The sequence below is a fragment of the Hyla sarda genome, chromosome 10, assembly GCF_029499605.1.
Source record: "Hyla sarda isolate aHylSar1 chromosome 10, aHylSar1.hap1, whole genome shotgun sequence".
Taxonomy (NCBI): Eukaryota; Metazoa; Chordata; class Amphibia; order Anura; family Hylidae; genus Hyla; species Hyla sarda.
This window is the reverse complement of record NC_079198.1, coordinates 139443797-139458506: the sequence shown is the minus strand read 5'-3', so window position 1 is coordinate 139458506 and position 14710 is coordinate 139443797. Positions and strand designations below refer to the sequence as shown.

The 14710-nt window shown below is 42.1% G+C and overlaps 1 protein-coding gene across 1 annotated transcript in view; it reads left to right on the top strand.

Moving 5' to 3' along the window:
* Positions 1–11378, top strand: part of LOC130294522 (transcription factor HES-5-like) — a 44831-nt gene extending 33453 nt beyond the window's left edge. The window contains exons 2-3 of the mRNA XM_056544450.1: positions 7942–8122; positions 10759–11378. Of these exons, the coding sequence (XP_056400425.1) occupies positions 7966–8122; positions 10759–10979 (378 nt within the window). The 5' untranslated portion in view covers positions 7942–7965 and the 3' untranslated portion in view covers positions 10980–11378. The remainder of the gene's footprint in view (positions 1–7941; positions 8123–10758) is intronic.
* Positions 11379–14710: the final 3332 nt, after the last annotated feature.

The following is a 14710-nucleotide window of genomic DNA, read 5'->3' as shown; positions in this document are numbered from 1 at the left end:
AGGCTTCTGGTGCTGGTGAACTGATCAGACTCATAAGTGGAATGCGGAGCTGGCAGAATGGATCTGGTAGGTGATGATGTCCTTCTGTACAGTAGTTCACAGGGAGTCAGCTCACCCAGGACTGACCACTACCTCTGACACATTTACCACTATGGTTTTTTTTGTGAGTCATAATGGTCAGCACATGACCCAGTTACAGTAAGTCTGGGTTCACATTACGTTTTCAGCAATACGAGACCGTATACAGCTGGGGGGAGCGAAAACCGGGCGCCCCCGTATCCCAGCCATATGCGGCCCGTATGTAATTCATTTCAATGAGCCGACCGGAGTGAAACGCCGACTCCGATTGGCTCATTTTTTGCCCCGTATGCGGTTTTCCCACGTACCAAAAATCGTAGTGTACCACCATAGACTCACAATTATGGGGCGGGGCATGATGTCATGAGGGGGCGTGGTCAAACTAAATGTTCCGAAAGCTGTCCAGAGGAGTACCCCTTTAAAGAAGATCTGCAGTGTTAGACACTTATCCCTTATCTAGAGGATCTGATGTCTGATCGTGGGGGGTCCGAACACTAGGCCCCCCCCCCCCCCCGTGATCTCCCGGCTCTGCCCCGCCCCCTCCATATATCTCTATAGGAGAGGCGGAGATTCAGCGATGTACCTTCTCTAAAGACGGCAATTCAGAGCAGTTTCCGTAGAAAGAATTGAAATGTCAGTTCTTTCTACGGAGTCTGAAATCGGACTTTCCGCAGGAGAATGTTTCCACCATGAACATTTTGCCGTGTGCGCAGTGCAGCAGAATCCCCCTGGAAACAAAGGAATTTCCAAGAGGAATTTTTCTGCAGAATTCTGCTGTATGAACATGGTCATAGGGCGGAATTTACCCAATGGCGTGTACCTGCAAAATTGCGTGCATTGCGGGGGTCCTACTCAAAACTCTTCACGTCAAAAATTTTGCACCAAAATTCTGGCGTGAAAAAGTTTCCATTAGATATTCAAAGTGTTTCAAATGATCCAAGGTTTACGCTTAGTTACGCCAGTTTTGCAAAAGTGGGCGTGGCTATGTAAAGTTCATGATATTTTCAAGGGGGCGAGAGTCCATTTTACATAAACATTTGACACCAATTTTTTGAATCACAAAAATGGTTGTTTTTTTTTTTCTTTTCTTTTTTTTTTAAAGGTGTAATTTAATAAATTATTTAAAAGTAAATATTAATTGTTGGAAAATGTTAATAAAAAAACATTTAAAAAAACTAAATTTTTTTTTTTTTTTTTTCATGGTCACTGCACCTGCACTCGCATTTTAACCCCTGGACACATTTTATTTATACAATTATTTCATGTATGGGCCCCAGTAATTATAGAATATTACGTGAGATGCTTTGGCCAGAATTTTCCATGATTTATCATTTGGCACCAAACTTGTCAATTTTGGCCCAAAAAATAAATACATAAATAAATAGATAATAAATAAAAAAGTGGCACGAAAATGAACTCTCACATATTTTCACTATATTTTTTGCTCTATTCAGGGGCTTCCTGTCATTTGCCCAAATTTATGAAGTGATGTGCGCAACATTAATAAATTCCGTAACTGGGGAACACACTTGCGCAGCAGGTTTGGCATTGTACAGAAATCTGCGCTAAGAGTCCAGGACGACCCCTTCTGACCTTTATTTGTTTATTTTGAGCCTTTTTTCGCTTTGTTCGCACTCTTTCCTTTATCTTCGGTATTAAAGGATTTGTAAATAGAGATGGAGTTTCGCCTCCTTTCACTGAAGAACTCACAGATCTTGTAGAACGAGACAAAACTTTCTTCAAGGACGGATCAAGTGGTCGGGCTGCCCCGCGAGATTATCGATACCAGGCAGGGGTCACTGAGAGGGGTCTCTACAGTCCTGGGCCTGGGGGGATTCTCCTGCTCATTGATATACAGGGACTTGCTTTCCAAAAAGAAATGTTTAGTCCTTATAGGGCAGTGGTCTCCAAAATGCGGACCTCCAGCTGTTGCAAAACTACAACTTCCAGCATGCCCGGACAGCCGTTGGCTGTCCGGGCATGCTGGGAGTTGTAGTTTTGAAACAGCTGGAGGTAAAGTTTGAGGACCTTTGCTCCACACCAATGGTTACCGACCTGGGGTACAAGTAGCTCCCCAGGGGTACTTAGCAGCTCCCCAGGGTTACATCTGTAATAATGTCCATAGCCACTGGTTTCTGCTTCTAAAGTGGCCACTGCGGCTGCTGTGGACAGTAACTCTTGCGTCAGGGTTGGTGCTCCCCTGCTTCTCCGGAACAGGGATCTACGGCTTATGGGGCAGAGGAGAAGTAGAGCACTGAAGGGATGCTGTGTGAGGGCCTACAGCTATATGGGGGCAGTGTTGGGAGGGGGGTCTACAGTTATAAGGGGAAAGTGTAGGGGCCTACAACTATATGGGGGCACAGAAGGGGCATACAACTATATGTGGGCTAGTAAGGGGGTCTACAACTATATGTAGGCACAAAGGGGGCATACAACTATATGGGGGCACAGAAGGGGCATACAACTATATGGGGGCACAGAAGGGGCATACAACTATATGTGGGCAGTAAGGGGGTCTACAACTATATGGAGGCACAAAGGGGGCACAGAAGGGGCATACAACTATATGTGGGCAGTAAGGGGGTCTACAACTATATGGAGGCACAAAGGGGGCACAGAAGAGGCATACAACTATATGTGGGCAGTAAGGGGGTCTACAACTATATGAAGGCACAAAGGGGCACACAACTATATGGGGGCACAGAAGAGGCATACAGCTATAGGTGGGCAGAAAGGGGATCTACAACTATATGGGGGTACAGAAGAGACATACAGCTATATGTGGGCAGTAAGGGGACTACAACTATACAACTATATGTGGGCAGTAAATGGGACTACAACTAAATGGGGGCACAGAAGGGGCATACAACTATATGTGGGCAGTAAGGGGGTCTGCAACTATATGGGGGCACAGAAAAGGCATACACCTAAATGTGGGCAGTAAGGGGGTCTACAACTATATGGGGGCACAAAGGGGGCATACAACTATATGTGGGAAGTAAAAGGGTCTACAACTATATGGGGGCACAGAACGGGCATACAACTATATGTGGGCATTAAGGGTCTCCAACTATAAGGGGCACAAAAGGGGCATACAGCTATATGTGGGCAGTAAGGGGGTCTACAACTATGTGGAGGCACAAAGGGGACATACAACTATATGGGGACACAGAACGGGCATACAACTATATGTGGGCATTAATGGTCTCCAACTATGTGGAGGCACAAAGGGGCATACAGCTATATGTGGGCAGTAAGGGGTTCTACAACTATATGAGGGCATAAAGGGGGCATACAACTATGTGAGGGTACAGAAGAGGAATATAACTATATGTGGGCAGTAAAGGGGTAAACAACTAAATGGGGGCACAGAAGGGGCATAAAACTATATGTGGGCAGTAAAGGAGTAAACAACTAAATGGGGGCACAGAAGGGGCATAAAACTATATGTGGGCAGTAAAGGGGTAAACAACTAAATGGGGGCACAGAAGGGGCATAAAACTATATGTGGGCAGTAAGTGTCTGCAACTATATGGAGCACAGAAAAGGCATACACCTAAATGTGGGCAGTAAGGGGTCTACAACTATATGGGGGCACAAAGGGGGCATAAAACTATATGTGGGAAGTAAAGGGGTCTACAACTATATGGGGGCACAAAGGGGGCATAAAACTATATGTGGGAAGTAAAGGGGTCTACAACTATATGGGGGCACAAAGGGGGCATATAACACTATATATGGGAAGTAAAGGGGTCTGCAACTATATGGGGGCACAGAACGAGCATACAACTATATGTGGGAAGTAAAGGGGTCTACAACTATATGGGGGCACAGAACGGGCATACAACTATATGTGGGAAGTAAAGGGGTCTATAACTATATGGGGGCACAGAACGGGCATACAACTATATGTGGGCAGTAAGGGGGTCTGCAACTATATGGGGGCACAGAACGGGCATACAACTATATGTGGGAAGTAAAGGGGTCTACAACTATATGGGGGCACAGAACGGGCATACAACTATATGTGGGAAGTAAAGGGGTCTATAACTATATGGGGGCACAGAACGGGCATACAACTATATGTGGGCAGTAAGGGGGTCTTCAACTAAATGGGGGCAGAGGTGGATGCCTTTAACTATAGGAGGAAGTATAAGGGCCTACAAAGGTTTATAACTAACTGGGGTGCAGTTTTGGAAATAGGCAGAAAAAAATATTGGGAACCACTGACCTATACCATCATCTGCTGGGGGTCTTACCTACAGGAGAGGGGAAAGCTACCTACATGGGGCAAACTTCATATGGGGGAGGGGGGTTGGGGAGTAAATTTGGATGAAAATATATCAATACAACATCAGAGACTACAAATCTTTATCTCATATGGATATAATCCTCATGGTGATCTCCACATTATGGGGGACTTTATCATTGTCTGTGTAAGGGGACATACACACCACCATTTGTGCTCATTTACCCACCGTAGCTGCCGGTTGAACCAGACTGAAAACCGCAGCAGACAACGATAATCAGTCCAAAAATAGATACCGTCAGCTCATTTAAATAATTGGGGTTCCCCCACCTGTTGTGAATGCACCCTGAATAGATAATTTTTTACCCCCATTTCTGGGTGTACGTTGTGTTTACTCCCCACACAATTATCAAAAAGGTGCACGGTCTTCAGAAATCGCTAAATGATGTAGATCTAAGCTTCAAAGTATGGTCCGGGTTGGCGTGAGACTGCACAAAAAATTTTGGGGAAATTTTAGGAAGTTGCAGCGACCACATTACGTGCTGATTACGTTTTCATGAAAGGGTCTAACCACACGGCAGAATTTACGATGCGGAATTCCATCTCAAATTAAAGCCCATAGACTTCTATGTGACCCCGCACTCCCATTCACACTTCTGAATTTCCGCTTACGGAATTCTGTCTCAAATTAAAGCCCATAGACTTCTATGGGACTCCGCACTCCCGTTCAAACTTCTGAATTTCCGCTTGCGGAATTCCGCCACGAATAAAAGCCCATAGACTTCTATGGGATTCCGCACTCCCGTTCAAACTTCTGAATTTCCGCTTACGGAATTCTGTCTCAAATTAAAGCCCATAGACTTCTATGGGACTCCGCACCCCATTCACACTTCTGAATTTCTGCCTGCGGAATTCTTTAATTTGAGGCGGAATTACGCAAGCGGAAATTCAGAAGTGTGAATGGGAGTGCGGAATCCCATAGAAGTCTAAGGCTAGGTTCACACTACGGAATCTCCGGCCAGAAAATTTCCGCCCGGAGATTAAGAGTGCAGCAAGTGCCAACTGATTGAGTCGTGCGGACACTGCAATCTCCAATAGACTGCAATGAGTTCCGCGAGTATTTCCGCCTGAAGAATGAGCAACACCATTCTTCAGGTCAGAAATTTTCAAGCGGATTTTCCGCTCCCAAATTCCGCTTTGCATATTCCGAAGTGTGAATTTGTGAACGTAAACCCATTCGCTATACAATACATTTTAGTAAGCGGAATTTCTGCCTGTAATTTTAAAGCGGAAGGCTAGGTTCACACTACGGAATTTCCACCTGCAATTCCGCTTTGAAATTGCAGGCCGAAATTCCGCTTACTAAAATCTATAGTATAGTGAATGAAAATTTCCGCCTGAAATCTATTGGAGACTGTAGTGTCCGCGCGGTCCTAGTGCCGACTGATTGATTCAGTAGGCACTGGGCGCACTCGGAATCTCCGGGTAGAAATTTTCTGACTGGAGATTCCGTAGCGTGAACCTAGGTTCAGACTACGGAATTTCTGACAGAAATTCAGTCGTAAAATTTCCGTCAGAAATTCCGCTTGCTAAAATGTCTAGTGTAGTGAATGGGTTTCCGTTCACAAATTCACACTTCGGAATTTTTGAAGCGGAAAACCCGCTTTGAAAATCCGCTTAGAAATTTCCGCCTGAAGAAAGGCGGTGCTCTTTCTTCAGGCGGAAATCGTCACGGAACACATTGCAGTCTATTGGAGACTGCAGTGTCCGTGCGGTCCTAGCGCCGACTAATTCAGCCGCACTCGGAATCTCCAGGCGGAAATTTTCTGCCTGGAGATTCCGTAGTCTGAACCTGGCCTAAGGGCTTTAATTTGAGGCGGAATTCCGCCAGCGGAAATTCTGCTATGTGAATAAACCCAAAGAGTAGAAATGAAAAAGCCGCAACATTTTGGTGCAAATCACCTATTGTGCATAAGTTTGGGACTTTTCCTGTTTAGCCCAATAATGGCGAGCGTTGTGCCGTATATTGTTTGTTGTGTGTATACAGTCAGCGCAGAGAACAGGTGCCGCAGGAATGTAATCTGCAGGATCAGGAGATGTGGTGGTTTCTCTCAGATTGAAGCTTTCCCACGGTGAGATCTCATTTGAGTCATGATAGAATTGAACTACGCCCCGTCCACCTGTTCATCTGCAGAGGAGGGGACATGTTCTGCCCCCGGGGCCACGGCTGGACCTCTCAGGCACACTTCTATTATCTGCATTGTTCTCTTCATTGGTTTACACACGTGGGAAACTGCACCATGCAAAACAACTTGTCTGACAGCATGGGCCAGAGTATAAAAACCGTGCGGGGCCCCCACTGGCCGCCACACCAGGATCACTACATCGCACATCATCATGGCTCCCAGCTGCAACGTCCTGCAGGAACCCAAAAGGGTGAAGATGGGTGGGCTCAAAAAAAATAAGGTACAACGCCGCACTACACTTTCTTATATCACAATTATTAGGTTACGTGATATCACTTTTTATTGTGAGATATTTTTTATGATATTCTGATATATATTTAGATTTTCTTCTATTTTATGATATTCTAATATATCATATTCTATTCTGATATTTTACTTTCTATCCTGTTATATTTTATTATATTCCAATATATTATTATTATTCTGATATATTTTACACTCTATTCTGTTGTTTTATTATATTCCAATATATTATTATAATTCTGATATATTTTACACTCTATTCTGTTATGTTTTATTATATTCCAATATATTATTATAATTCTGATATATTTCATTATATCCTATATTTCATATATTGTTAAAGTTTATTCTATTATGTTATAGTTTATTATATCCTGAAATACTGTTAGATTTTATTCTATTCTGTTATATTTTATTATATTCTAATATATTATTATTCTGATATATTTTACACTCTATTCTGTTATATTTTATTATACCCTAATATATTATTATTATGATATATTTTACACTCTATTCTGTTATAATTTTATTATATCCTAATATATTGTTAAAGTTTATTCTATTACCGTATGTTATATTTATTATATCCTGAAACATTGTTAGATTTTATTCTACTATTATTCTCCAATATATATTACATTCTAGTCTGTTATATTTTATTCTATCCTGATATACTGTTAAATTCTATCCTGCTATATTTCATTATTTCATAATATTCCGATATATGACATAATTTTTTCTATTTGATTATACTGTTCTACATTTTATTATTTTCTAATATATATATGGTGCCATATTATATTCAGATAAATTGCGTTGTTTTATAAAATGTATATTTATATATATATATATATATATATATATATATATATATATATGTTCTAGTTGCCGCTGAAGCATAACTAGGATTAAAAGAAAACATTTTACAATACAGTTGCTCCCCAACCTACAGCTCTCCAGTGGTTGCAAGACTATGACTCCCACTCTTTGGCTGACCGGACATACTGGGAGTTGCAATTTTGCAACTGGTAGAGAGTTGCATGTTTGAGAATTTAGCTGTAAAGTCTAAAAAAAAAGTAATTTTTTTTTACATTTAAAAAAAATTATAATTTTTTTCTTTAGATAAGGAAGCCTGTGATAGAGAAGATGAGGCGAGATCGTATAAACCACAGCATCGAGCAGCTCAGAATTTTACTAGAGAAAGAAGTCCAGATCCATCACCAACACTCCAAACTGGAGAAGGCCGACATTTTGGAAATGGCGGTAAAATATCTCCAGCGGCAGAGGCAGCACTGCACCAATGGTAAGTCGGTTTGCTCAGTGCTCTCAGCACTTCTCGGTACTGATTGCTGCTAGGGGTTAGGATTAGGATAAGGGTTAGAGGTTAGGGTTTATGATTAGGGGTTAGGGTTAAGGGTTAGCGTTGGAAATGGTTGTAAGAGTTAGGATTGGGGTTAGGATTAGGGGTAAAGGTTAGGATTAGGATTGGTTGTAAGGGTTAGGATTAGGGGTAAGGGTTAGGATAAGGGTTAGAGGTTAGGATTAGGGGTAAGGATTAGGATTGGTTGTAAAGGTTAGGGTTAGGATTAGAGGTAAGGGTTAGGATTAGGGATGGGTTTAGGATTAGAGGTTAGGGTTTAGGATTAGGGTTATGATTAGGGGTTAGGGTTATGATTAGGAATAGGCATAAGGGTTAGGATAAGGATAAGGGTTAGAGGTTAGGATTAGGAGTTAGGGTTAGGATTGGTTGTAAAGGTTATGATTAGGGGTTAGGATTGGTTGTAAAGGTTATGATTAGGGGTTAGGGTTAGGATTGGTTATAAAGGTTAAGGTTAGGATTAGGGGTAAGTAGGATTAAGGGTTAGGATTAGAGGTTAGGGTTAGGATTGGTAAGTGTTAGGATTAGGGGTAAGTATTAGGATTAGGGAGCCGGCTGTAAAGCAGAAAAGTGTGTCCTTGTGCCGAGGGTCACATTCCTCTACAGGGACACAGTTTTATTCATTACACCAATAAATTGCCATATCAGGGACGTCAGATTTTGCATTTTGGCTTTATAGGTGCAGTTCACACACGGCAGATTTGTTGCAGGATTTATTGCAGATTCTAACCCATTGACTTCAATAGGTAATTCACAAATTCTGCTATTTTTTTTTTTTTTGCACTAGTGCGTTCCAACCAGTGTGCCTCCAGCTGTTGCAAAACTACAACTCCCAGGGAGTTGTAGTTTTGCAACAGCTGGAGGCACGCTGGTTGGGAAACACTGGTCTGCACAATTTATGTAGAGATGATACAGAAATTCTTGCAGATTTTGGCATGGAAATGCTGGGAATTTCCTCAGCATTTCTGCTAAATGTGATCATACATTGTGTGTGCCCATACAGGTATGAGCCCCATACTATAGGTATGCGCCAACTATTCCCCGACAGATGATGTGGAGAGAATGAGCAGAATCGAGTTTAGGTGTCTGGCAGCAGCTTACTCCCTTCTCTCCATTGAGAACATATGCGTGCTCAGCTGAACAGAGCGTGCATATGTGAGTGGGGACAATGCCGTCTGGACATGCACTTTGCTGCTTTCATTCAGTCCCATGCCGGCCTCTTTAATACATTACTAGACATTGTAGACACTTTGTGGATAAAGTACACTTTACAAAAATGTATATAAAACATTTGATTTATTTAGCAAAACATTCATATTTTAAGACTATAGGGCAGTGAAGGAAGAATCATTTTTATTTATTAAAAAGTAAATTTTGAACCGGAAATTGTGTGAAAATATTATAAAACAGAATACAATGGAATATTCTAGAATATAACAAAATATAACAAAAACATTTCCTTAAATCAGTGTAAATATTATTTTAAATTAAAAATATTAAGGGGTACTCCGGTGGAAAACTTTTTTTTTTTAAATGAACTGGTGCCAGAAAGTTAAACAGATTTGTAAATTACTTCCATAAAAAAAATCTTTACCCTTCCAGTACTTTTCAGCAGCTGTATGCTACAGAGGAAATTATTTTCTTTTTGAATTTCTTTTTTTTGTCTTGTCCACAGTGCTCTCTACTGACACCTCTGTCCGTGTCAGGAACTGTCCAGTGCAGCATAGGTTTCCTATGGGGATTTTCTCCTGATCTGAACAGTTCCTGACAGGGGCATCAGGTGTCAGCAAAGAGCACTGTGGACAACACAAAAAAGAAATTTAAAAATAAAGAATTTCCTCTGTAGCATACAGCAGCTAAAAAGTACTGGAAGGATTAAGATTTTTTTAATAGAAGTAATTTACAAATCTGTTTAACTTTCTGGCACCCATTCATTAAAAAAAAAAAAAAAAAAAAAGTTTTCCACCGGAGTACTTCTTTAATCTTGTTATTATTAGTATTATTGTTGTTATTACTATAATTATTATTTTTATTCCTGTTGTTGTGATTATTAGTATTATTATTACTGTTGTTATTAGTAGTATTATTAGTTATTATAGTTATTCCTGTTGTTATTATTAGTATTATTATTTCCATAGTTATTAGTAGTAATAGTAGTTATACTTACTATTCCTGTTATTCTTAGTATTAATTTTTGTTGTAGTTATAATTATTAGTTGTAGTTTTATTGTTGTTATTAGCATTTGTTATTATTATTAATAATAATTTCTGTTATTATTTTTAGTATTATTATTTATATTATTATTATTATTGTTGTTGTTATTATTGTTGTTATAATTAGTATTATTATTATTATTTATATTATTATTATTATTATTGTTGTTATAATTAGTATTATGTTATGGATTGAAATAAGCTTTTAAAAAATTATTTTAGTATTATTTTATTTTACTATTATTATTTACTATTATTTATTTTACATTTATTAAAAATGCTTATATTACAAAAATGTCATTTATATGGGAAATTTCTAAGACTTCTTTCATTATTGTTTATTTCAGATTCTCAGAACGCTCAGGACTTATATTACCAAGGATACTACATGTGCCTTAAAGAGACCGTAGGATTTCTGCACAACCAGGAGACGGCACAGGGCAAAATCTTAAGACACCTCTGTCTGCAACAAAGTGAAGCGATGGCAGAACAGTATCCGGCCGCCCCATTACAGAGATTGCCCTATAACCCTTCGGAGGGTAATGGACAGATATGGAGACCTTGGTAGGGACAATATTATAAGACGGACAATACCTGTAATAGCACTGTAAGAATCTTCAGATTGTAATTGTATAATAGATGGATAAGAGTCCTAGCACTTCATGTAATTCTCAGGCCATCAGTCCCACAATCTCCAATTATTAGGCACTTACTGGTTTTGAGATCTCAGTGGTGCCCCTGTTGGGTGTGAGGTGTAACTACATCTCTGTGGTCATCAGTTTTATTGTTTTTTTCTCATGTATTCAGGTTATGGGTTCATACTGTACTCCCTGTGCTTCCGATTTGACACTGAATTCCCCATTATGGAGTGGGGGAAGGGAGCGCTTCATACGCCAGCAAAGAGTGCCAATCTATGGGTGCACATGGCCATATTACAGCTCCATTTTGTATCATCCCAGGTGGCCGTATATACAGTTCTCCCCTAGAAGTACAGCTGATATATATATAGGAAAAACTGTCTCCAACCAATGGCACCCGCAACATCTAGGCTCATGGGGTCTATATGGGTTATATTAGGGCTCAACAAACCCCAGACACCAGGTCGCCGTGGCTATTGAAAATAATGTGGTGACGCCTAGGTTTTTTGTCAGCCCTTTCCAATATGGGTTGTCCATCTTTAAAAAAAAAAAAAACTGCTTTACTTACCTTGGCCTCTGTTTCCGCACTGATCTACCTGTTGAATCTGCGATCGGTGCTCCGGTGTTACATGAGCAGCGGACTCAGGAGTATGGAGAGTGACCTCCAAAGCCTGCAGCGGTCATGTGACAACCGTTGCCAATGACTGTGACACAGGGAGAGATGAGGGGACACTAATGACTGTGACACAGGGAGAGATGAGGGGACACTAATGACTGTGACACAGGGAGAGATGAGGGGACACTAATGACTGTGACACAGGGAGAGATGAGGGGACACTAATGACTGTGACACAAGGAGAGATGAGGGGACACTAATGACTGTGACACAGGGAGAGATGAGGGGACACTAATGACTGTGACACAGGGAGAGATGAGGGGACACTAATGACTGTGACACAGGGGGAGATAAGAGGACACTAATGACTGTGACACAGGGGGAGATAAGAGGACACTAATGACTGACACACAGAGAGATGAGGGGACACTAATGACTGTGACACAGGGAGTGATGAGGGGACACTAATGACTGTGACACAGAGAGAGATGAGGGGACACTAATGACTGTGACACAGGGAGAGATGAGGGGACACTAATGACTGTGACACAGGGAGAGATGAGGGGACACTAATGACTGTGACACAAGGAGAGATGAGGGGACACTAATGACTGTGACACAGGGAGAGATGAGGGGACAGTAATGACTGTGACACAAGGAGAGATGAGGGGACACTAATGACTGTGACACAGGGAGAGATGAGGGGACACTAATGACTGTGACACAGGGAGAGATGAGGGGACACTAATGACTGTGACACAGGGGGAGATAAGAGGACACTAATGACTGTGACACAGGGGGAGATAAGAGGACACTAATGACTGACACACAGAGAGATGAGGGGACACTAATGACTGTGACACAGGGAGAGATGAGGGGACACTAATGACTGTGACACAGAGAGAGATGAGGGGACACTAATGACTGTGACACAGGGAGAGATGAGGGGACACTAATGACTGTGACACAGGGAGAGATGAGGGGACACTAATGACTGTGACACAGGGAGAGATGAGGGGACACTAATGACTGTGACACAGGGAGAGATGAGGGGACACTAATGACTGTGACATAGGGGGAGATAAGAGGACACTAATGACTGACACACAGAGAGATGAGGGGACACTAATGACTGTGACACAGGGAGAGATGAGGGGACACTAATGACTGTGACACAGAGAGAGATGAGGGGACACTAATGACTGTGACACAGGGAGAGATGAGGGGACACTAATGACTGTGACACAGAGAAAGATGAGGGGACACTAATGACTGTGACACAGGGAGAGATGAGGGGACACTAATGACTGTGACACAGGGAGAGATGAGGGGACACTAATCACTGTGACACAGGGAGAGATGAGGGGACACTAATGACTGTGACACAGGGAGAGATGAGGGGACACTAATGACTGTGACACAGGGAGAGATGAGGGGACACTAATGACTGTGACACAGAGAGAGATGAGGGGACACTAATGACTGTGACACAGGGAGGGATGAGGGGACACTAATGACTGTGACACAGGGAGAGATGAGGGGACACTAATGACTGTGACACAGGGAGAGATGAGGGGACACTAATGACTGTGACACAGGGGGAGATAAGAGGACACTAATGACTGTGACACAGGGAGAGATGAGGGGACACTAATGACTGTGACACAGGGAGAGATGAGGGGACACTAATGACTGTGACACAGGGAGAGATGAGGGGACACTAATGACTGTGACTCAGGAAGAGATGAGGGGACACTAATGACTGTGACATAGGGAGAGATGAGGGGACACTAATGACTGTGATACAGGGAGAGATGAGGGGACACTAATGACTGTGACACAGAGAGAGATGAGGGGACACTAATGACTGTGACACAGGGAAAGATGAGGGGACACTAAAGACTGTGACATAGGGAGAGATGAGGGGACACTAATGACAGTGACACAGGGAGAGATGACCGGACACTAATGACAGTGACACAGGGAGAGATGAGGGGACACTAATGACAGTGACACCAAGGAGAGAGAGGACAGTAATGGCTGTGACATCAAAGAGTTGAGAGGACACTAGTGAATGTGACACAGGGGTGTTAAGAGGACACTAATGACTGTGACTCAGGAAGAGATGAGGGGACAGTAATGACTGTGACACAAGGAGAGATGAGGGGACACTAATGACTGTGACATAGGGAGAGATGAGGGGACACTAATGACTGTGACAGAGAGATGAGGGGACACTAATGACTGTGACACAGGGAGAGATCTGGGGACACTAATGACTGTGACACAGAGAGAGATGAGGGGACACTAATGACTGTGACAACGGGAGAGATGAGGGGACACTAATGACTGTGACACAGAGAGAGATGAGGGGACACTAATGACTGTGACACGGGAAGAGATGAGGGGACACTAATGACCGTGGCACAGGGAGAAATGAGGGGACAGTAATTACTGTGACACCAGGGAGATGAGGGGACACTAATGATTGATCATATGACGTGCGGCATCCTGGCTCCTAAATCTGTTGGGCCCTGTGTTATATAGAAGTTATTTGTCTTTTATAAAGACGTTACACAACGTCCTCTATCTCTCGCAGGACAATATTTGTTCTGGAAAGATTTTTAAGGGTCCAGTTCAGGGCAACCCAGTGGGATTGATGGGACCCCCAGTCCACAGATTGCGGATACTAGTATATGGAAAACCACAAACCACAAACTGGAGCTGTTGCCCATAGCAACCAATCAGGTTTCAGTTTCAATTTTTCCACAGCAGAACTGAAAATGAAAGCGGTGGTGTGATTGGTTGCTATCGGCAACAGCTCCAGTCCTTTGACTGCACCAGATTTAATACATGGTGGCCCTTTACGAGCCACTTGTGGGACTAAATTGTTTACGAATTCTTTTGTTCCCTGATATTTCTATTGTTATGATGCACAATTAATATAAGATTATAAATAATGAATAAATAAAACTTATTTTCACAAGGACGCTTTTGTGTCTCATTGCCGCGCGCTTTCCAAAATTTTAAATCAAAGAGTGCACC